Source organism: Gracilinanus agilis, chromosome 3 (assembly GCF_016433145.1).
Source record: "Gracilinanus agilis isolate LMUSP501 chromosome 3, AgileGrace, whole genome shotgun sequence".
Classification (NCBI taxonomy): domain Eukaryota; kingdom Metazoa; phylum Chordata; class Mammalia; order Didelphimorphia; family Didelphidae; genus Gracilinanus; species Gracilinanus agilis.
Window position 1 is genome coordinate 370,781,656 of NC_058132.1, and position 23,389 is coordinate 370,805,044.

At 36.2% G+C, this 23,389-nt stretch overlaps 1 protein-coding gene across 1 annotated transcript in view; it reads right to left on the reverse strand.

Moving 5' to 3' along the window:
- ADGRG7 (adhesion G protein-coupled receptor G7) overlaps positions 1 to 23,389 on the reverse strand; it is a 125,245-nt gene that overhangs the window by 33,191 nt on the left and 68,665 nt on the right. Inside the window, 1 exon segment of the mRNA XM_044669200.1 lies at positions 20,783 to 20,907. Coding sequence (XP_044525135.1) covers positions 20,783 to 20,907 — 125 coding nt within the window.

Below are 23,389 nucleotides of genomic sequence, written 5' to 3' on the forward strand. Positions count from 1 at the left end.
GAGCTGGGACTAAGACTGAAATATCAAAACTCCCAAAACAGTTTTATTCCCAGTAGACCATACTGCTTAATGACATCTATTCAACCTATTATGCAAAATTATTGTGGCAAAGCAATGCTCTTCTTCCTCAACTCTACCTGCTGCCTTCATGACTTCTTTCAAGTCCCATGTAAAATCCCATCTTCTACAAGAATCCTTTCTCAATTCATTCTTAATCCTAATGCCTTCTCTCTGTTAATTATTTCCTATTTACCCTGTATATAGCATATATTTGTATGTACATATGTATGTGTATGTGTGTGTGTGTATAATAATCCCCATTAGATTATGATTATTTGATGTCTGGGTCTTTTGCCTTTTTTCATATCCCAAAGCACATTTCCTGACATATAAAAGGCATTTAATAAATGTTTATTGACTGACTGCCTGACTTTGTGTGAGAGGGGAAAACTATGCAAATATGATAAACAAATACATGTATTCATGTGAATCTATATGCTTGTTTTTATTGGATTTTTGTAATGTCCCATTGAACATAAGCCATAAGCTACTTTATTTGTATCTAGTTAACAAGCAAAAGATGTAACCATATTAAATTACTACTTTCAATGTATTTTTCATGTGAAACTGGCTCAGACTATGCATGGCTTACTGTATAATATTTGAGAATTTTTATGCCAAAGGAAAAGTAAAATTTACCAAGCTATTTAATGACAGTAAAAAACATGTCTAATCTACTATTGTAAAAACTATTTGTTGTCTTTGGGTAAGAGATACCTGTAGCTTTGTCTAAATGATTACCTCAACCATGCTATCTTAGATCAAGTGCATTTCTTTCATAATTATAAAAGTGAAGATTGGAGATTGGAGACAGCTATTCCAGACAATTCAGACAAACTGTCCCAACTTTTCCCTTCAAAAACTTTAAAATAAAATTTTGGAGCAACAAAACCACCAAAAGGTCAGAGTAATGCAATTTTCCTGTGTAAGACAACTTAGAAGGAGAAGTCTGTGACAGGAGCCCGGAGCACACACACAGCAATAATACCATAGTGGGCCTTGGAGGCTGGCAAAATAGCAGCAGCAGCTTAAGAAACTTTCAGCCCAGATATTGTAAAGGGAGAATCTGGTCAGAAAGAGATGATAGGGGATACTTTGCTGGCACTAGATGAATCTGGCACTGATAGGCAATTTTATTGCCCATATGCAGTTCTGGGTCCCACTTCCAGGTTGTTAGAGGAGCAATAGCACTTGCAGCTAAAGGAGAACACAGGACCTAGTCAGTTCCAGAATCAAGAGGAACACTAATAGTTAATGGCTACAGAGGAACAGGGGCCTTCCTGGGTAAAGACTAGTACTCAGACTAAGAAAAGTAGTGATAGGAGAAGAGTGAGATCACACCACTTTGAAAGCACTGAAAATGCAGATCTCCATAACTAGTTCTAAAAATAGCAGCACAAAAAAGCCTAAAACTTGGGACAATGCCTCCCCATCCCCAAGTGAGCACAGGCAAACTTTAACATAATATTTAAATTCAGGAAATAGCCTAGGAAATTGAGCAACCAACCAATAAGAACCTGACAATAAAATGCTACTGTAGTGGTAGCATTTTAGACCCAAAATCAGAATTAGACACAAAAGACCCAAAATCAGAAGACAAACAGTAAGAAAGCAGTTATAAGCAAAACCTTAAAAAATGCTAATTAGACAGAAGTCCAATAAGAATTACTGGAAGAGTTAAAAAAAGAGATGAATGGTAGAGGAAAAATTAGGAAAAGAAATGAGTAATGTGAGAAAATTATGAGAAAAGAATTAACAGTTTGGTAAAAGAGGCACAAAAAATACTAAAGAAAATGACAAAAAAAAATCGACCTAATAGTAAAAGAGGTACAAAGATTTACTCAATAAAAGAACTTTAAAAAGCAGAATAAGTCAAATGGCAAAAAAGGCACAAAAATTCACTGAAGAAAAAAGATTCTTTAAAAAGCAGAATTGGACAAATGGGAAAAGAGTCCATAAAAAGAAAAAGAGCTTGGAAATTATCAAGGAAAATTGCTTCAATATCAAAGGTAATATAGAAATTGAAAGAATTCACTGATCACTGCCTGAAAGAGACCACAAGATAAAAACTCCCAGGAATATAATAGCCAAATTCCAGAGCTCCCAAGTTAAGGAGAAAATATTGCAAAGAACGAAAACTATCCATTCAAATAAAATGGAACCACAGTCAAGATCACACAAGATTTGGCTGCTTATGCATTAAAGGATGTGATATTCTAGAGGGCAAAGTGTAGGAGTCCAGGCATATATTAATCTTGATATTATTTTAGGGGTGCTCAAAAAGCTGACTCATATTTCTTATGATTAGTTTCTGTAGCCGAGTTAAATTGAACCTTAACCAACCTTGTCAAATTCCCAGCCCTTCCCTAAGGCTACACTACAGAAGATTGGTAATTTATCTCAATTTCCTTGTTAACATATGTATCAAACAAGCTTAGATGCCTTAGGCCATATGAACTCCTGATCTGGGCATTAGCTATGCCTATTGTCTTAGGATCTGGCAGTTTGTATCTTGTGATGATTACCTCATAATGTTAATGTATCAGACTACTTGTCTAATTATCATTTCCTCTTCCCCCTATATTTTTGTAACCCCAATGAAAACACCAGTATGTTGGTTTAGGGTTAAGCTCCTCACCATCAGAGCTCTTGACCACTGAAGCTCTATTCCACCAGAGCTAACTTGCTGTCTGACTACTTCATGTCAGAACTTTCTTTGTCTTTGTGTCTTTATTCTTGTCTTATGCTTTCTTTCCCATAGACTTTAACCCGTAACCCATTTTTCTCTCAGTCCCTGGTTCCCCTTTCTGAGTGTTCTGCCCACTAGGAACTTTTGTGAAGTTGATGGACGTCTTTACAAAGGAACTGCATCATGCTTAATTATTGTACATTTTATCACAACCAAGAATAATCTGCCCAGCAAAACTGAGTTTGATCTTTCAGGGAGGAAGTGGATATTTAATGAAATAAAGGACTTTCAAACATTCTTGATGAAAAGACTAGAGCTGAATAGAAAATCTGATATTCAAACATAATCCTCAAGGGAAGCATAAAAAAGTAAACATAAAAGAGAAATCCTAAGAGACTCAGTGAAGTTAAACTGTTTACATTTATATATGGGAAGATGAGGCATGTAATTCCTAAGAACTTTATCATTATTTGGGTAAGTTAGAAGCAGTCTACACTGACAGAAGGCAGAAGTATGAATCAATTATATTAGGATGAACTAAAAAAATGGAGTGAGAAAGAGATATATATTGGGAAAAAGGAGAAGGAAGAGATAGAATAGAGGAAATTTTCTGACATGAAAGAGACATGAAATGAATAGCTTTTTTTTTTTAAACCCTTACCTTCTGTCTTGGAGTCAATACAGGCAGAAGAATGGTAAGGGTAGGCAATGGGGTTTAAGTGACTTGCCCAGGGTCACACAGCTAGGAAGTGTGTGAGGCCAGATTTGAACCTAGGACCTCCCATCTCTAGGCTAGGCTTTCAATCTACTGAGGCACCTAGCTGCCCTTGAAATGAATAGCTTTTACAGTTGAGGGGGAAAATGGAGTGGCAGCCACTGCTTAAACATTAATTTCATTAGAATTGGCTGAAATGAAGAGGAAGATAGACATATATGTCAGTTAGATATACAAATCTATGTTATCCAATATAGAAATCATAGAGAGGAGAGATATTAGAAGGGAGAGCATAATAAGAGAGGTAAGGTCAGAAGCAAAACAGACTTTTGAAAAAAGTCAGGATGAAAAGAGAAATAGAAGGCTAAATTGAAGAATATAGGATGGAAGGAAATGCCAAATTAGTAATCATGACTGAATGTGAATGAAATGAGTTAAAATCTTTAAAAATGGAAGAAGAAAAGAGAATGAATTAGAAACCAGAATCCAATAATATATTGTTTACAAAATATACTCTTGAAACAGTAAGACACAGAGAAAAATAAAGAAATGGAGCAGAATTTATTGTGCTCCAATTGAAGTAAAAAAAGACAGGGGTAGCTATCATGACCTCAGACAAAGCAAGAAAACTAAACCTAATTAAAAGGGAAATGTAAGAAAACTATATTTTGATGAAATGTACTATAGACAATGACGTAATATCAAAAAACTTTAGAGCAAATTTCTCAGATAAAGACTTTATTTCTGAAATATGTAAAGAACCAAGTCAAATTTATAAAAATAAGAACCATTCCTCACCAGTTAAGAGTAGTCGGAGGATATAAACAGAGTGTTCAGAAGAAGATATCAAAGCTATCTATAGTCACATGAAAAACTCTCTAAATAATTATTTATTCAGAAATGCACATCAAAACCACCTAAGTACCATTCCTCAATTATGAGAAATGACAAATGATGGAAGGAGTAAGGGCAAATACGTACACTAATGAGCCACTGGTGAAGTTACAAATTGTCTAATCATTCTGGACAATAGTGTGGAATTATGTTCAAAGGGCTATAAAATTGTTCATATCCTTTGACACAACCATACCATGACTAGATCTGTGCCCCAAAGAGATCAAAGAAAAAGGAAAAGGATCTATATATACAAAAATATAGTAACTATTTTTGTTGTGATAAAGAATTGAAAATTGAAGGAATATTTGTCAGTTGAGGAATAGCTGAACAAATTGTAGAATGTGATTGTGATGGGATACTATTATACTATAAGAAATGACAGGGGAGGGTTAATTTCAGAAAAAAATGGGAAGACCATTATCATGTAATGCAGGGTGAAGTGAGCAGAACCAAACATTTTACATAGTAACAGCAATATTGTGATGATGATCAACCATGATAGATTTAGCTAATATAATAAATAAAATGATCCAATATAATTCCAAAGTACTCATGATGAAAAATCTATTTCCAGAGAAAGAATTGATGAATGCTAAATGCAAATTCAAGTACAGTTTTCTTCATTTATTTTTCCTTTTTTGTGTGATATGGCTAATGTGTAAATTTGCTTTGCATTATTTCACATATATAAAGAATTTGGAATTCAAATTGTTAAAAAAAGTTTAAATAAATAAGCATTTTTAAAAACATTTATTAATATTCATTTTTAACATGGTTACATGATTCATGCTCTTACTTTCCCCTTCATCCCCCGCACGCCCCCCCACCCATGGCCGACACACATTTCCACTGTTTGTAACATGTGTCCTTGTTCAGGGCCTATATCCAAATTGTTGTTAGTTGCATTGGTGTGGTAGTTTCGAGTCTACATCCCCAATCATGTCTGCCTCAAACCATGCCTTCAAGCAGTTTTTCTTATATGTTTCCTCTCCTGCAGTTCTTCCTCTGAATGTGGGTAGCATCTTTACCATAAATCCCTCAGAGCTGTCCTGTGTCATTGCATTGCTGCTAGTACAGAAGTCCATTGCATTCAATTTTACCATAGTATATCAGTCTCTGTGTACAGTCTTCTTCTGGCTCTGCTCCTTTCGCTCTGCATCAGTTCCTGGAGGTCTTTCCAGTTCACCTGGAATTCCTCTATTTTATTATTCCTTTGAGCACAATAGTATTCCATCACCAGCATATACCACAATTTGTTCAGCCATTCCCCAATTGAAGGACATACCCTCCTTTTCCAGTTCTTTGCCACCACGAAAAGCTCAGCTATAAACATTTTCATTCAAGTCTGTTTATTTATGATCTCTTTGGGGTACAAACCCAACAATGGTATGGCTGGATCAAATGGCAGGCATTTTTTTAATAGCCCTTTGAGCATAGTTCCAAATTGTCAGCCAGAATGGTTGGATCAGTTCACAACTCCATCAGCAATGCATTAATGTCCCAATTTTGCCACATCCCCTCCAACATTCATTACTCTCCCCTTCTTTCATTTTAGCCAATCTGCTAGGTGTGAGGTGATACCTCAGAGTTGTTTTGATTTGCATTTCTCTAATTATTAGAGATTTAGAACACTTTCTCATGTGCTTATTGATGCTTTTGATTTCTTTACCTGAAATTTGCCTATTCATGTCTCTTGCCCATTTTTCAATTGGGGTTGATTTTTTTTATACAATTGATTTAATTCCTTGTATATTTGAGTAATTAGACCCCTGCAGAGTTTTTTGTTATAAAGATTTTTTCCCATTTTGTTGTTTCTCTTCTGATTTTGACTACATTTTGTTTGTACAAAAGCTTTTTAGTTTAATATAATCAAAAACATTTAATTTACATTTTGTAATTTTCTCTAGCTCTTGCTTGGTTTTAATATCTTTCCTTTCCCAGAGATCTGACAAGTATACTATTCTGTGTTCACTTAACTTATTTATAGTTTCCCTCTTTATATTCAAGTCATTCACCCATTCTGAATTTATCTTGGTGTAGAGTGTGAGATGTTGATCTAAACCTAATCCCTCCATTATTATTTTCCAAATTTCCAAGCAGTTTTGGTCAAATAGTGGATTCATGTTCCCAAAGTTGGGCTCTTTGGGTTTATCATACACCGTCTTGCTGACATCATTAACCCCAAGTCTATTCCACTGATCCTCCCTTCTGTCTCTTACCCAGTACCATATTGTTTTGATGACTGCTGCTTTTTAGTATAGTTTAATATCTGGTACTGCTAGACCACCTTCCTTCACATTTTTTTCATTATTTCCCTTGATATTCTTGGCCTTTTGTTAGTCTAAATGAAATTTGTTGTAGTTTTTCCTAATTCAGTAAAGAAGTTTTTTGGTAGTTTGATAGGTATGGCGCTAAATAGGTAATTTAATTTGGGTAGGATGATAATTTTTATTATGTTAGCTTGTCCTACCCATGAGCAATCAATGGCTTTCCAATTGTTTAGATCCAGTTTTATTTGTTTGGAAAGTGTTTTGTAGCTGTTTTCGTATAATTGCTGTGTTTGTTTTGGTAGATAGATTACTAAGTATTTTATATTGTCTAGGGTGATTTTAAATGGTGTTTCTCTTTCTACCTCTTGCTGCTCTAATGTGTTGGAAATATATAGAAATGCTGATGATTTATGTGCATTTATTTTGTATCCTGCAACTCTGCAAAAGTTGCTGATTATTTCTACAAGCTTCTTAGTTGATTCTCTAGGATTTTTTAAGTAGACCATCATATCATCTGCAAAGAGTGATAGCTTAGTCTCCTCATTGCCTATTTTGATACCTTCAATTTCTTTTTCTTCTCTAATTGCTACTGCTAGTGTTTCTAGTACTATGTTGAATAATAGAGGTGATAATGGGCATCCTTGTTTCACTCCTGATCTTATTGGGAAGGCTTCTAATTTATCCCCATTGCATATGATGCTTGTTGATGGTTTTAGGTATATATTGTTTATTATTTTTAGGAAAGGTCCTTCTATTCCTATACTTTTCAGTGTTTTCAATAGGAATGGATGCTGTATTTTGTCAAAGGCTTTTTCAGCATCTATTGAGATAATCATGTGATTTTTGTTTGTTAGACTGTTGATATGGTCAATTATGTGGATGGTTTTCCTAATGTTGAACCAACCTTGCATTCCTGGTATAAATCCCACCTGATCATGGTGGATGATCTTCTTAATCACTTGCTGGAGTCTCTTTGCTAATATTCTATTTAAGATTTTTGTATTTATGTTCATTAGGGAGATTGGTCTATAGTTTTCTTTCTCTGTTTTTGGTCTACCTGGCTTTGGAATCAGTACCATATTTGTGTCATAAAAGGAATTTGGTAGGACTCCCTCTTTGCTTATCATATCAAATAATTTGTATAGTATTGGGATTAGTTGCTCTTTGAATGTCTGATAGAATTCACTTGTGAATCCATCAGGCCCTGGTGATTTTTTCTTTGATGGCTTGTTCAATTTCTTTTTCTGATATGGGATTATTTAAGCATTCTATTTCTTCTGCTGTTAATCTAGGCAGTTTATATTTTTGTAAATATTCATCCATATCTCCTAAATTGTTATATTTATTGCCATATAATTGGGCGAAATAGTTTTTAATGATTGCCTTAATTTCCCCTTCATTAGAGGTGAGGTCTCCCTTTTCATCTTTGATACTGTCAATTTGGTTTTCTTCTTTCCTTTTTTTTATTAGATTGACCAGTACTTTGTCTATTTTATCTGTTTTTTTAAAATACCAGCTTCTAGTCTTATTTATTAATTCAATAGTTCTTTTACTTTTGATTTTATTAATTTCTCCCTTGATTTTTATAATTTCTATTTTTTTTTGTTTTTTGTTTTTTTTAAACCCTTAACTTCTGTGTATTGACTTATAGGTGGAAGAATGGTAAGGGTAGGCAATGGGGGTCAAGTGACTTGCCCTGGGTCACACAGGTGGGAAAGAGTCATTTCAGGTTAACCTTTCTATGAGAAATCAATCAGGCAACTAGCATTTATTGAGAACCAAGACCACTTTATACCTCCTTTGAGGCTACAAAAAGAAGAAAAAATGAAATAATTCTTGCCCTCAAGGAGTTTACATTCTATCCAAAGATACAACTTTTAGACATATATAATGGTGGGGTTGATTGAGTACATTAAAAAGTAAGTGATAAGATGCCCTGATACTTTAAGAAAATAAAATCAGTATATCACAAGGATCATACACCATGGCTAGGTGGATATTTTTCCAGAAATGCAGGGATGGTTCAATATCAGGAAAATTGTCAGTATAATTGACCATAACAATAACAAAACCAATAATAACCATATGATTATTTCATTAGATGTAGAAAAAGCTTTTGACAAAATACAATTACTATTTCTTATTTAAAAATGAGAATGCATTAGAATAAATGGAGTTTTCCTTAAAGTGATATATGGCATCTATTCAAAACCATAAGCTAGCATTATCTGTAATGGTATTAAGTTAGAATCCTGCCCAATAAGAACAGGGGCGAAGGAGCAGCTGGGTAGCTCAATGGATTGAGAGTCAGGCCTAGAGACGGGAGGTCCTAGGTTCAAATCCGGCCTCAGACACTTCCCAGCTGTGTGACCCTGGGCAAGTCACTTGACCCCCATTGCCCACCCTTATCACTCTTCCACCTAAAAAAAAAAAAGAACAGGGGTGAAGCAAGGATGCCTATTATCCCCACTACCATTTAATTTTGCATTATAAATACTAGCTATAGCAATAAGAGAAAAAAATTGAAGGAATTAGAATAGGCAATGAGGAAACAAAGTTATCATTATTTGCAAAATGATAGGATGATATACCTAGAGAACCCCAGAAAATCAACTAAAACTATTAGAAATAATTAACTACTTTAGCAAAATTGCAGAATACAAAATAAACCCACATAATTCATCAGCATTTTTATTTGCTGCCCAACAAGTCCAACAACAAGAGATAGCAAAAAAAATACAAATTAAAACAACTGAAATATTTTAATTTTTTATGAATGTTTTATTGTATGTGTCTTCTTTTATGGCATGAAGATTATGTAAATATGTGTTGCATAACAGCAGTGGTACAAGCTATATCAGATGATTTACCACCTGAGAAGGGGGGAATGAGGAAGGGAGGGAAGAGAATCTGAATTGTAAAATGTCAGATAAGAATTGTTAAGTATTTCTACATGTAATTGAAAAAAAATTTAAAGCTAAAAAAATTAAGAAGGTGAAAACAAGTTTCAGTCAACCAAAGACTTTAGATTAATTGAGAAATGTCCTTAATGAACTAGATTGAAACAGAAAGAATATTTAGACTGACTAAAGAAAAAAGATCATCATATTCTGTAATTCATCTATAAAATAGAATTCCAGTTCAGAACCGATATGAATTTGAGCATCTAGAGAAAATTCACATTCCATTGAACGAGAGTAGTCATTTTGGAATGAAGGCTCTGTCAGAAACTGAGTAGCATTCTTCATCGTCAATCTTCTGGGATCATGGTTGCATGATGTTGCTCGGAGTTCTTGTATTTCAAAGTTGTGAATTTTTATATTGCTGTTACAATATAAACTTCTCCTGGTTCCACTTACTTTCCTCAAACTTTATTTTGAAATTTACTGATTTTTTTTTCTCAATTGCACATAAATTTTTGCTTTTCATTTCTAAGTATGTGTATGTGTGTGAATAGAGAGGAAGAAAAGAAAGTTCATAACAAAGAGGAAATAACTGTATAGCACTGCACCCAACAGTGTAAGGAATGGTTAGATGTGTGGCAGGTCTTATTTTTAACAGTTGACTTCATTTAAAGGTTATTCTCAAAATCTAGAATTCATGTTTTTAAGTTCCTTAAAACTATATAAAGAGCACCCTATCTATGTGTGCAAGAATAACAACAAAATCATTACTGAGATCTAAAAACCAGCTTCACTTAGATCTGGATTCATGCATGTGAATATAGCTTTAGGGGAGTCTAGACCTCTATAGAGAGAGGAGTATGCCTTTTTTCTCTCATTGCTTTTGACCCTTTACATCTCTACCCTGGAACCCTGATAAAGATTACTTAAATCTTTGGTTAGGCTCAAATGTAGGGTCTTCTCAAAAAAGAATAGAATAGAAATGTACCTTATACTATTTAAAAAGATAGAGGGTAACTATTTATTTCCTCTACACACTAAAGGAATGATAGACACAAAAGATTCAAAAGAAAAACTTTTAAAAGAATCAGTGATCTATAATTACTATTATATTCTCCTAGGAGATTGAGACAAACAACAAAACATGAAATTATTTGCAAGATTGCTGAGTAAATATTTTAAATTTAATTTCATTGCACAAACAATTCTCTCCATTTCCATGTTATCTGGCAAGCTGGGGAAGGGGTGGGCTCAATCTTTTATTGGTGGTCATCTTTTCCAAGAAACAATGGAGTTGCAAAACAGTTCTCTTCCAGATAGCTTCTACTAAGGGACTTGGAATCTCCAAACCTCTTCCACTCACAGATTCCCGCAGGTTAAAAACACTGATCACAGGACTGCTACTCATTCATCAATACCCAAGAAAGAAACAAAACAGAAAGGGCAGTCCCAAACCTAGGTTCAGGTAGGTAGCTGCCATATTGTTAGTGTTAGGGAATGATACCAGCCTTCTCCCTGACCCCACAAGGGATTCAAATAGTTATTACTCACTTAACAAGTGTGAGGGAAGGATTAGAGTCAGAGAGTGGTGGTGTTCTTTTTTTTTTTTTTAAAGATTTTTTAAAAATTTATTTTTAAACCCTTAACTTCTGTGTATTGCCTCCTAGGTAGAAGAGTGGTAAGGGTGGGCAATGGGGGTCAAGTGACTTGCCCAGGGTCACACAGCTGGGAAGTGTCTGAGGTCAGATTTGAACCTAGGACCTCCTGAGTGGTGTTCTTTTTTAAGGTCCACTGAATGGTCTGATCCTCCTGGATTATTAGCCAATCCACTTTGATGCTGCACTCTTCATCTTATCCCTTCTGTGCCTTCCTCTGATTGGTCAGTTCTTCTCAGAACCTCTACTTTGAGGGAGATGCCCAGAAGAACCTACCTGTGCAAAAACATTTGTAGCAGCTCTTTTTGCAAAGTACTAAAAACTGAAGAGTTGTCTAACAATTGGAGAATAGCTGAACAAGTTGTGGTATATGACTACTGTTGTACCATAAGAAATAATGAACATAATAATCACCAAAAAAAAAAAAAGCCTGGAAAGACTTATATGAAATGATGCAAAGTGAAATGAGCAGAACCAGAAGAATCTTATACAGAGTAATAGCAATGATGTTTGATAATCAACCGTGAATTAACTATTATCAGCAAAGCGAAGATCCAGGACAATTCTAAGAGAATAATGATGAAAAAGCTATCTACTACCATGGAAGGAACTGACAAGAGTCTGAATACAGATTAAAACGTACCATTCTTCATTTTATTTGCTCTCTGAATTTTTTTCTAGTGTAAATTTTATGTCTTTTTTTCACAACATGATGAACATGGAAATATGTATTGTATGATAACACATGCACAACCTATATCATATTACCTGCTGTAGAGGGGGGAATGAGAAGTAGGGAAAGAACACGAATCAAAGTATGTCAGAAAACAATTATTAAAAATTGTATTGACATGAAAATGAAGAAATAAAAAAGAAAATGCCCTGGCCAACCATGTCTTCATTCCTCTTTAGTGTCTAGGTTCTACTTCTAACTCTTCAGATTTTCTCCACCATATCATCTCTATGCAGGTACCTTCTCCTACTTGCAGTATATTCCTTTCCCAGAAATAAGACCCAAGTTAGGTGCAAACCTCCCTCTCTCCCTTCTACCCACCCACCATACACCCAAGCCTGGCTTAGCCCTCAGGGGGGTGTACCACTTCACTCCTGTACTAAGGAATGTGGATTCTTAAGGCTGTGCTGCTGCTGCCACCACTGCAGGAGTGCCTCTTTCTTAGCTTCACCATCTTGCCTCCTCGACCCAGAAACCAGCAGAGCAGTAGCCACCCCTTGCTTGCTTACCCCTCTTGTGCAGTGGGCCTAAAGGGAAAACCACAGATAGCTTACTGTGTTTATCCATGTGCTGGGGTGGTTTGCTTTGTTCATCTATACTCAAGAAAGAAAGAAACAGAAATGGCATCCCCAAGCCTAGAATCAGGTTGGTAGCTGCCATATTGCTAGAGTTAGGGAATGGAACCAACCTTCTCCTCCATTCCACTTTTCTATTCCTTTTGTGTGTTGCCTTCCCCCATTATAATAAAGGCCCTTTGAAGACAAAGACTATCTTTCTGTTTCTGTTAGTATTTCCTGAGTTTAGCAGAATGGCTGGCAGTGGTAAATAGTTAAAAATGCTTGTTGGCTTAAGTTGTTGGTTTTGAAGCAGACTCTCCTCTCTTCAGCTATCTTGGGGGGAAGGGGCTAAGAGATCACATTTTTTTTGTTTACTACATCACCTCATAGTGACAATTTCTTCAATGTTGAGCCACAAATTTCCCTGGAAGTGGTCAGGGCATAGATCAGTATTCCAAGGAGTGCACTCTGGCCAGTGCAGACCAGGGCAGTCTACTGTTTATCCCCACTTCCCCTTATAAGTACATCAAAATGTGGCCTTTGGGAAAGCTAAAATGTTAAGTGAGTTTCTAAGTATCACCTGTGATTGAGAACAAAATAAAAATTCATGGGAATGTGGGGCAACATAGCCAAGAGATATCTATTATGACAATTGACAAATCACAACCTGTTAAGACAAAATGTGACTCACAAATTTGAATGAAGCTCTACAAAATTGGCATTTGTCAATTGAAAAGTTTTAATAATTTTCCTCTAGCAAAGCCAGTCCTTCCATTATTCTTTACTCATGTTCTTCCTGGGTCTTTCTAAAGATAATGATATTTGGCCTAGGCATAGCAATCACTTTTAGGAAGTTTGTGTCACTTTCTCCATTAGACTTTGGAAAGTGAAGGGCTTGCCTCTGAGATGCCTTTGGAGTATGTATTCAAAATGATAAACCCTAGCTGAGCTACAAAAGCAGTCGTTTCATTGCTTTCTTTTGCCAGAGGAATCTGGCAATAACCATTGTAGCATCCAATACTAGAAACAACTAGATGCCCAATGGGGAGCCCATGACATCCTACTTTGGCATGTTATATTGCCTTGGTTCTACCATGGTGATTTTGTTTGAAGTCCAATAGTTTATATAAATATGTATCTTTCTATTCTTCTTTGGTACTGCCACTATGGGCAATTCTCATGGATTTTTGGGTTCTATGATGGTATCATATCATCTCTCAGGTCATCGTCACAGACAAAATCAGAAAGAGGCAGCTAGGTGGTGCAGGGTATAGAATACTGGATTTGGAATCTAGAAGACTTGATACATTTTGGGTTTGGAAACCTGTTAGCTGTGTAGCCTTGGAAAGTCTGTCTGCTTCAATTTCTTTACCTATAAAATGAAAATAATAGCACTTACCTTTCAGAGCTGTAAGGATCAAATGAAATAATATTTGTGATATGCTTTGGAAACATTAAAGCATTATGTAAATGTAATAATTATTACAAATAATTTTTTCTAGTTATTCTCAGAATAGCAGAAAGTAATGAGTTGGATCTTGTGAGCTATTCCTCAGGCATATTTCATATCTCATCCATGCAAGTAAAAATATACTTGACTTCTTGCTAAGGTTCTGCCTAAATAACTACCTCTGTTTCTCTTCAATTAGTGAATCTTCAAAGTCAAATATCTCAGAATTTACTTTCAAAGATGAAAAGCTAGAGTTCTTGTGATATTCTGTCACCCCTTGATCCTATCTATCTGTACACTTGTATATACACTGAATGGATGTTTAAAGTGGTCAGATACTTAGTGGCAGCTTGTCTTCTGCAGCATTTCACTAATTTCCTGAATAGATTGGAAAGAATTCCAATTATAACTGCCATTCCATTGATATATATTTAGTCAGGGCATATCAGGGTTAGGGTCTCCACTGCCTTGTTGATATAAGCAATTTCTTCAGGAAATTCCACACTTACTTTAATGTATGCCTGATCCAGCCAGTGGCTCTAAAACAGAAAGTTAGAGTGAAGAAGACTCTATATACTGTACATCAACAACCAGTCAAAGTAATGGAAGATTAACCCCAGAAGCAATACTTTGGCCTTAAGGAAGTCCTTCCATTATAGATACTTCTATACTACAGACCCAAACCCCACGACATAATTATATGGCCTGCACACCTTGGGCCCTCCATAGGTACAGGTGAAGGAAGATAAGGATGTACTGCGGATGAAGATTATGATGAATCTGTCCTTTCTCTCCTAGCATAGCTAGAGGGGTACACAAGTCAGCAGGTTGTAGGAGAGCAGGGATGATCAGACTAATGAGCAAAATAACTTATAATATCCCAGTTGAAACTAATGAGATTGGATAGCTAGAAGATAATGATAATGTTTACCCAAGTAATGTATTACATGTAATTTTATGTGGGTATTGATTTATTTGGGCATCTAGTTGACACATTGGATAGAATGAAGACTCATCTTCCTTAGTTCAAATTTGGCTTCAAACACTTAGTAGTTGTGTGACCCTGGGCAAATCACTTAATTCTCTTTGTCTTAGTTTCCTCATCTGTAAAATGAGCTGGAGAAGGAAATTATAAACCACTCTAATATTTTTGCCAAAAAAAAAAAATCCAAATAGAGTCACAGATAGTTGGACATGACTGAAAAATGACTAAACAACAATAACAACAACATAATTCATTTATTGAAGTTGCAAGAATCTGTTAATGATGCATATTTGTTCATGACTACACAGTGTTTGAATATATTGTTTATTTTGTCTGTTATTTGCTGAATCTACCAATTATTTCTGCTACCTGGTTGTGCATCTAACATTCTGGACTTCAATGCCATGCCTAATCTGCAATCATACCCTGGAACCTCCAGCAGTCTCTGTAGTCTTCTTATCCTGGAGTACGCCTCTGTTAATCCAACCTGCCTACTCTCATCGGAGAATTCCTCCAGGGCCCTCCATTTTTAAAAGGGTCAGGGCAGTCATCCTTCATTCTCCTTACTATGATTCTGACTTAATGGATTTAGCAACAAGTCCTTGTAGTATTATTACATGTTGTCTTTCCCCTTTAGATTAAATGCTCTTATTTATTTATTTTTATTTTATTCAGCCTCTTCTTCCCTCCCCACACTATAGAAGGCATCATCTGACAAATATCATTATCTTTTGTGTTTCCACTTTTCAACTCACTCTCCTGAGGTAAATATTCACAAGTTATTCTTCTAATATCAAATCTGTATCTGTACATCATGTCTTCTTGGTTCTACTCATTTCACTCTTCATTATCTTATGTAGTTCTTTCCAAGTTTTAAAAAAATTAATCTGCTTATTATTTTTTATGGTGCAGTATTATTTCTTCACAGTCATATATCACAATTTTTTTGTTCACAAATATTCACAGATTTTGCCATTCTTCAAATGATGGGGATTCCCGTAGATTTCCAGTTCTTTGCCACCACAAAGAGAGCTGGTATAAATATTTCCTAACATATACATTCTTTTCCTTTTCCCCTGATCCCCTTGGGAAATAGATCCAGCAATAGTATTGTGTGGGTTTAAGGATATATGCAATTCCAAATTGTTCTCCAACGTGATCACAGTTCTACCAACAGTTTATTAACTGTTCTACATTCCCTCCAACATTTGTCATTTTCCTTTTTTGTAGAGACCAGCTCATCAAGTTATTTGTGGGTCATGGAACAGGATAAGAGATTGGGATCAGGAGGGTCACAGGCAAACTTGCAGCCTCTTTCCGATCAGTGACAAAGTTTATTGATTTCAGGTAGTTACTTATAGAGGGTTTGAATCAAGCAGAGGGATTAAATTACTCACAATGGGAGTCAATGATTCAAAGGATGGAGACAATGGATTTAGATTACCTCAGTGGCTCCAAACAGAATTTTCTATAGGCGATAATTCAATATGCCAGTGTGTAACCATCTAACCAAGCTTCTCACAGAATTCACGCATCAGTAATTTCTTGGAAGAACATTCAGTTTCTGCCAGAAGGGGTGGAAAGGAGGGATTTGGGGGCCTCATGTGATGCCTGGGCTACGTGTTTGACTGTATCTAAGTTATGGCTGTGATTTGGGGGGGGTCTACTCTCACTACTGGGGGCTACATCAAATTTGTTTTATTTCTAAGTGCTAATGCTAAAATTTATTCTGTTCTGCTGTATCTGTTTTCCTAATCAATTCTGAGAAGTCCTTTCTAGTGTAAATTAAATATGGGTTGACTATGTTGTGCCGTCTTCTGGTGGAATAAGTGTGAGGCTAATTTTTGTCTAAGTTATGGCTGTTATTTTACTGTTATTTTAGCCCATTTGATGGATCCCTCAAAATTGTTTTAGTTTGCATTTCCCCAATCAGTAATGATTTAGAGCAGTGATGGGCAAACTACAGCTCGAGGGCCAGATGAGGCCCCCTGAAATGTTTTATCTGGCTGCTTGACATTATTCCTAATCTGACGAATACAATGAGTAGGATACAATACAATGAAACTTCAAAAGAGTTGCCTTAGAAACAGACTGACAGATGAGCATTTCCTTTCCTTTGGCCCCCTCTTTAAAAAGTTTGCCCATCACTGATTTAGAGCATTTTTTTCATGTACCTGTATATATGGCTTTGATTTCTCTATCCAAAAACTCTGTTCATTTCTTTTGTCCATTTCTCAATTGGGAGAGGTTATATGCTCTGTCTTTTTTTTTTGTTTGGGTTTTTTTTTCTTCTATATCTCCCCATTATTATATCTGCATCATAGTAAGCACTTAATAAATGTATTGCTTTTCCTTGTTTGATTTTGTTTGCAGTTGTGCATGTTTTTCTTGTGTTAAATGGATATGAAGGTATTATTGTAACATGTTCATGTGATAGATCCTGCATGTAATTTAGATCTATAGTCCCTGAAACACTTTGCATTGTACTCTTTCTATTATAAGATTGATGAGACAATTCTCAGGCAATTCCTCGGGGGCACTGCATAACCATCTTTGTTCCTGGTAATTGCTGTGCCTTTTTTTTTTTATTGATAATTTTTTTCTTTTTTAAATGTTTATTTTGAATATTTCCCATAGTTACATGTTTCATTTTCACTGCTGTGCCTTTTGATACTGTGCTATATAATTCTAGATACCAAATCTACTGAAGATGATCTTTCAAGAGAATACAATATTTCAAACCCCTGGAAGCAAAGAAATAGTCCTTCTGGCAACACTAGACTGAAGGCTTTGGAGGGGATCTAAGTTTCTAAAGACCCTGAACTTATATTTCTTCTTAGCCTAAGAAAGATTCTTGTTGGCGAATCCAAACTAGAGGGTGGAGTTTTTAGAATAGCATGAATTTGACACTTTTCTCTAGAGGAGGACACAAAAAGAATTGGAGAAAAATACAGTGGCAACTGTCAGGGTTAAATGTAGGAGTTTGACAAAGTGAGGAGAGCAGATTAGTAAAAACTTTGTTTTATGTAGAAAGAAGTATAGATGGAAAGATAGAAAAGAGAAAAAGAGAGAATATTAATCTTATACTCTATAAATCTACCTAAACTAAGTCTCACTAATAAATCATTCCTAATAACTACCTAAAATTTCCTAAAACTATCTCTAACTCTCTTCTCAGGACAGATTCTTCTGCCTGGTGCACCAGGCCTATCTACTCTATCTGTAAAATATTCTCTAACTAACTCCCTAAAACAATAGACAGCCAACTGCCAGCAGCCCCTTGCCTGAGAGCCAGACCTCCCACTCTCTAGAGATGCTAGAGGTAAAAATCCCCTTCCCTTAGCAGCTGCTTCCTTTATCTCCTCACTGACCAACTGCTCCTTTACCACCTTCCTGCCAGAAAGCCATTCCTACTTTCCTCCCCTCAGTGTCCTGGTCTCCTCGGTAAGGCAATCTTCACAGCTCTGGCTCACTGCTCACTGAACATGTCAGTTCTCTGATCCACTGAGAAACCCTGTTCTCTCCACTCTTAAACTAGACAGAGGGAGAGACTAAGAAAATCCCTTTAACACAACAATGGTAATAGTAGTAGAAATGGCAGACAAAGCAACTCTAGAATTATAAGGGAAGGCTTAAGACAGTACAATAAAGCTACAGAGGTCTATAAAGGTCCAATCTCCCCATCAATTCCAAGTTCATTTTGCTTCTGAAAGGAGCCTAGTCTTTTAGAGTAGGACTGTTAGTGGAGAGGTCTATAAAGGTTCCTAATGTAAAAGCTGGGACTCATTTTGAAAGTGGAGAATTCTATCAATTGGTTGGGAGGTTGGGAGAGGGGAAGGAGAAGGGTTGTGTTTTTTTCCATTTCTGTAGAGTAAAATAAATGCTATCTGATATCTAGAATACTGAGTCACTTCAAGGGTCTACAGGAGAACTGAAGCCTCTTTCTCACACTTCTGTAAGGACATAAGAATGAAGTCAGAATATTCTGAGGTTCCCAGAAGAAACTCTTGCTTTGGATTAGGTAAAGAGATGATTTCTTGAGAGGTCTTTTTGTCAAATCTAGTCTATGTAAATGTAGAGCTTGTGGTTCTCAGCTATAGGTTATGGTTATTTTTGTACTAAGTCTCTCAGAGGCACAAAACCTTATTTAATCTATACTTTGTTATCTCTCCCAGTATCTTACTCAAGGTTATCACACAGAAGAGGTGATTAATAAACACTTGTTGCTACGACTGTTATTACCCATAGAAACACTGTTATACTCAGTGCAGAAACTTCATGGTGTTCTTACTACAATACTAAATCTCCATCCTTTAATGAGTCAATGGGCTTTTGCAGTGCGTTTTTGGTTGGTTTCTGACCACACTGCCCGATTTAAACTGCTTTCTCCAAAGTTTCCAATGACCTCTTCATTTCCAAATCTAATGACCTTTACTCAATCCTCATCCTTCTTGACTTTATAAGCACTTGGTTCTATTGATCACCCTTTTCACCTACATACTTTTAATTATTTTTAATGATATATTCTCTCTTGATTTTCCTCCCACCTCTCTGTCCATGATTTTTCGGACTCATTTCCTGGATCATCATCTCTATCATGTCTCCTCCTAATAAGCTTTCTGATAGCAGGGACAGTTTTTATTTAATTTGTATATTAATTACCTATTGTAGTATTAGGCACATGGTAGTCATTCTTATCAGTTGATTGAATGTTAAATGAAATCATGGATCCAGTGGAGTTTTATTAGTTTTGTCTCTTATATACTTACTACAGTAGCAGCCATTTTACCTAACAACTAGATAAGATTCTATTGCAGAAAATATATACATATACATATTTACAAAAGTCAACATGGTATAAAACTTTTTTATTAGAAATAAAACCAAAGCAAAGTATATCCACATCAGTAGTATAAAGCAGTTCCCTTTTTAATTCTAGTAGTTAAGAATGTTATCTATTAAACAACATAAGATAATAGGTTTTATAAATCACAATTAATCTTCTAGCCTACATGATACGATATAGTATAAATTTTCAATCCTATGTAGTTCAACCTGTATCCTACAACAATATGACTAAATAGAAAAAAACCTAAAATCATTTTTCTTGATATAAGTATAGAATTATGATGACCAGGGCAGTGCCTCAGGTCTTTGACAGTACTTCATCACCATAGAATAATGAGGTACTCAGCAAGAATAATTAAAGTAGGGAACTGCCATTCAGTGGAGGCTTTGTCTCCTCTGTCCTTCCCCCCAGCTGACTTCATCTTTCAATTGATTTTTAGGCACTTTTTATGCTCCTCCTCCCAAGCGAGAGCGAGAGCAAGAGCGAGAACGAGAGAGAGAGAGAGAGAGAGAGACAGACAGACAGACAGACAGACAGACAGACAGACAGACAGAGACAGACATACAGACAGACACAGACAGACACAGAGAGAGAGACAGACAGACAGACAGACAGAGATACACAGAGAGAGAGAGAGAGAGAGAGAGAGAGAGAGAGAGAGAGAGAGAGAGAGAGAGAGAGAGTTCTTTTGTGTGTGTAACTTGACCCAGGTATGGAAAATGCTGGTTGTAGTTCAGTATGAGAGACCATATCTTCTTATTTTTCTACCATGGTAAAAACATACTTAAAGAGGGGCCTGTTAAGTCACGTTAAGGTTAAGAACTAACAGGAAGGGGAGAAATCATTTAAAATTCATATTGGATATGTCAAAAATAGATTACCAAACCTATACATTTACAGTTTAGTTGCATAAGTTAATTTGGCTACTTTCAGAATGAAATATATTCTGGGTAAACTGAGATGATTCCACCAATCTAAAGTGCTCAGGTTTATGTGGAAGAGATCTAAACAAAACATACTTCTTTGAATGTAGAGAAGGCATTTTAATCCTCCCAATGGCAGATGATGTTGACTTGAACATACTAGAAATTTTATCCTTGAAGATTTTTGTTCTAGCAGTGTAGAAGAAGAAAATTTGCAGTCCCTATAAATGGGATGAAAACAATTTCATTAATTCAAAGATTAAAAACCAAAGAAACATTCATTGAAGACACTCACCCTTTCCAATCCTTATAACTTCCTCTTTAGTTTACAAACTTAAAAATATGATTCACATTCTTAGCTAAGAGAGGCAAATGCCTAACCTAATTTTGTATACTCTATGTGACCATGGACAAGTCACTTAACCTCTCAGTAATATAGGCAATTTGCTAAGACTACAAATTATAAGAGTTGTTGATCTTCATGGAAAAAAAGGAAGTTTTTATACCAGAAGTTCCTTATATTGGTAAAATTTTAGGTTGTAAACCAAGTAATCATTTAGGATACTAGACAATTATGAAAAGAGTTAACAACCTGGTAAAAGAGGTACAAAAAATGGGGAAAAAAAACCCTTAAAAAAGCAGAATTGACCAAATAGAAAAAGAGGTACAAAAAAACAAAACAAACAAAGAAGAAAATGTCTTAAAAAGCAGAAATGGCCACATGGAAAAGGAAATACAAAAACCCACTGAGAAAAATAATTCCTAAAAATTAGAATTGATCAACTTCAAGATTCATCAAGAGGTTCCGGGTTAAGATGGCGGCAGAGTAAGAAGCAGCCCTTAACCTCTCCTGACCGAAACACACAAAACTCCTCAAGGGGACATAAAAACAAGTCCAGACAAACGGAGGAACCCCCACAACAGGGCACAGCGTGGAAGGTACGTGGAATCGAGGCATTTCCATGCTATAAAGGGGTGAAACAGCCCTCACGAAATCGTGGGCTGAGCAACCACCCCACCCCCACCCCCTCCACACTCATCTATAGCTCCGAAGCCAGCTAAAAAGAAATAGAGCAAGTTTGGGGCACCCATCGAGTCATTGGCAGCTCCAGGACCTGTTCCTGAGAGCAGCAAGACTTAGGACCCCATTAAGCCAAAAAACGCAGACGAAATCTAAGCGCAGGAGCAGGACGCAGGGCACAGAGCACAGGCTGAGCAGAGCGCAGGCACTGCGGAGGCGTGGGTGGAGGCAGACACAGCCAGGAACTAAAGCCTAAGTGGGGAACCAGTGTGGACGGGTATACGACTGTGGAAGCAGTGCCCTGAGACTTGTAAAGGAACCTCTTGCAGAGGATCAAGCAAGGCGGTCCACCAGGGGGCTTGACCTTGGAAAAAACCAGAACGCAGACCTCAGGAGCCAATAGACCACGGACAGACACTGAGCACGAGGATAAACCTGAGAAGCTGCTGGGCTAATGATGGCTACTCAGACTCAGGAAGTTCAGAAGAGGAAGAATAACAACAAGAAAAAGAAGTCTTTAACACTCGACAGCTTTTACACAGAGAAAATCCAGACAACCGAGCAAACAGAGGAGAACAAATAAGCATCCGGACCCTCCTCAAATAAGGAAAACTCCTCACAAGCTATGGAAGAGTTCAAAACTGAGATTTTGAGGAAAATGGAAGAGATCTGGCAAGAAAATAACTGTTTGAAAGGTAGAATCATGCAATTGGAAAGTGAGGCTCAGAAATTGAACACCAGAAATGACCAGATTGAAAAGGAATACCAGAAGATTATGGCTGAAAACCAGAAGATTATGGCCGAAAACCAGAAGATTATAGCCGAAAATCAATCCCTAAAGGCTAGAATTGAGCAAGTAGAAACTAATGCTCTCTCAAGACAACAAGAACAAATAAAACAAAGCCAAAAGACTGAAAAAATAGAAGGAAACATGAAATATCTCAATGAGAGAGTGACAGACCAAGAAAACTGGTCTAGAAGAGACAATTTGAGAATAATCGGTCTTCCAGAAAAACCAGAAATTAATCGAAACGCGGACTCCATACTAACAGAAATAATTCAGCAAAATTGCCCTGAAGTCCTACAACAAGAAGGCAACATAGACATTGAAAGGATCCATAGAACACCTGCGGTATTCGATCAAGAAAGGAAAACACCAAGAAATATCATTGCAAAATTCAAGAGTTTCCAAGCAAAAGAAAAAATCTTATAAGAAGCCAGAAAGAAACAATTCAAATATCAAGGAGCACCAATCAGGATCACACAGGATCTGGCAGCCTCCACGCTAAAAGACCGCAAGGCGTGGAATACAATATTCAGAAAGGCAAGAGAGCTGGGCCTGCAACCACGGATCAACTACCCATCAAAATTGACTATATATTTCCAGGGGAAAGTATGGGCATTCAACAAAATTGAAGAATTCCAGGTATCTGCACAGAAAAGACCAGGGCTAAATGGAAAGTTTGATATCCAACCACAAAAATCGAGAGAAACCTGAAAAGGTAAATAAGATACAGAGGGGAAAGAAAGAAAACTTATAATTTTTAAATTTGCCTTTTTAAGGGCCTCAGTGAGATCTAATTATCTGTATTCCTATGTAGAGAAATGTTATGTTTAATTCTCTGTAGTGAACTCTATTCACTATTATAATATTCACTATTATAGTAATCAGAAGAATAATT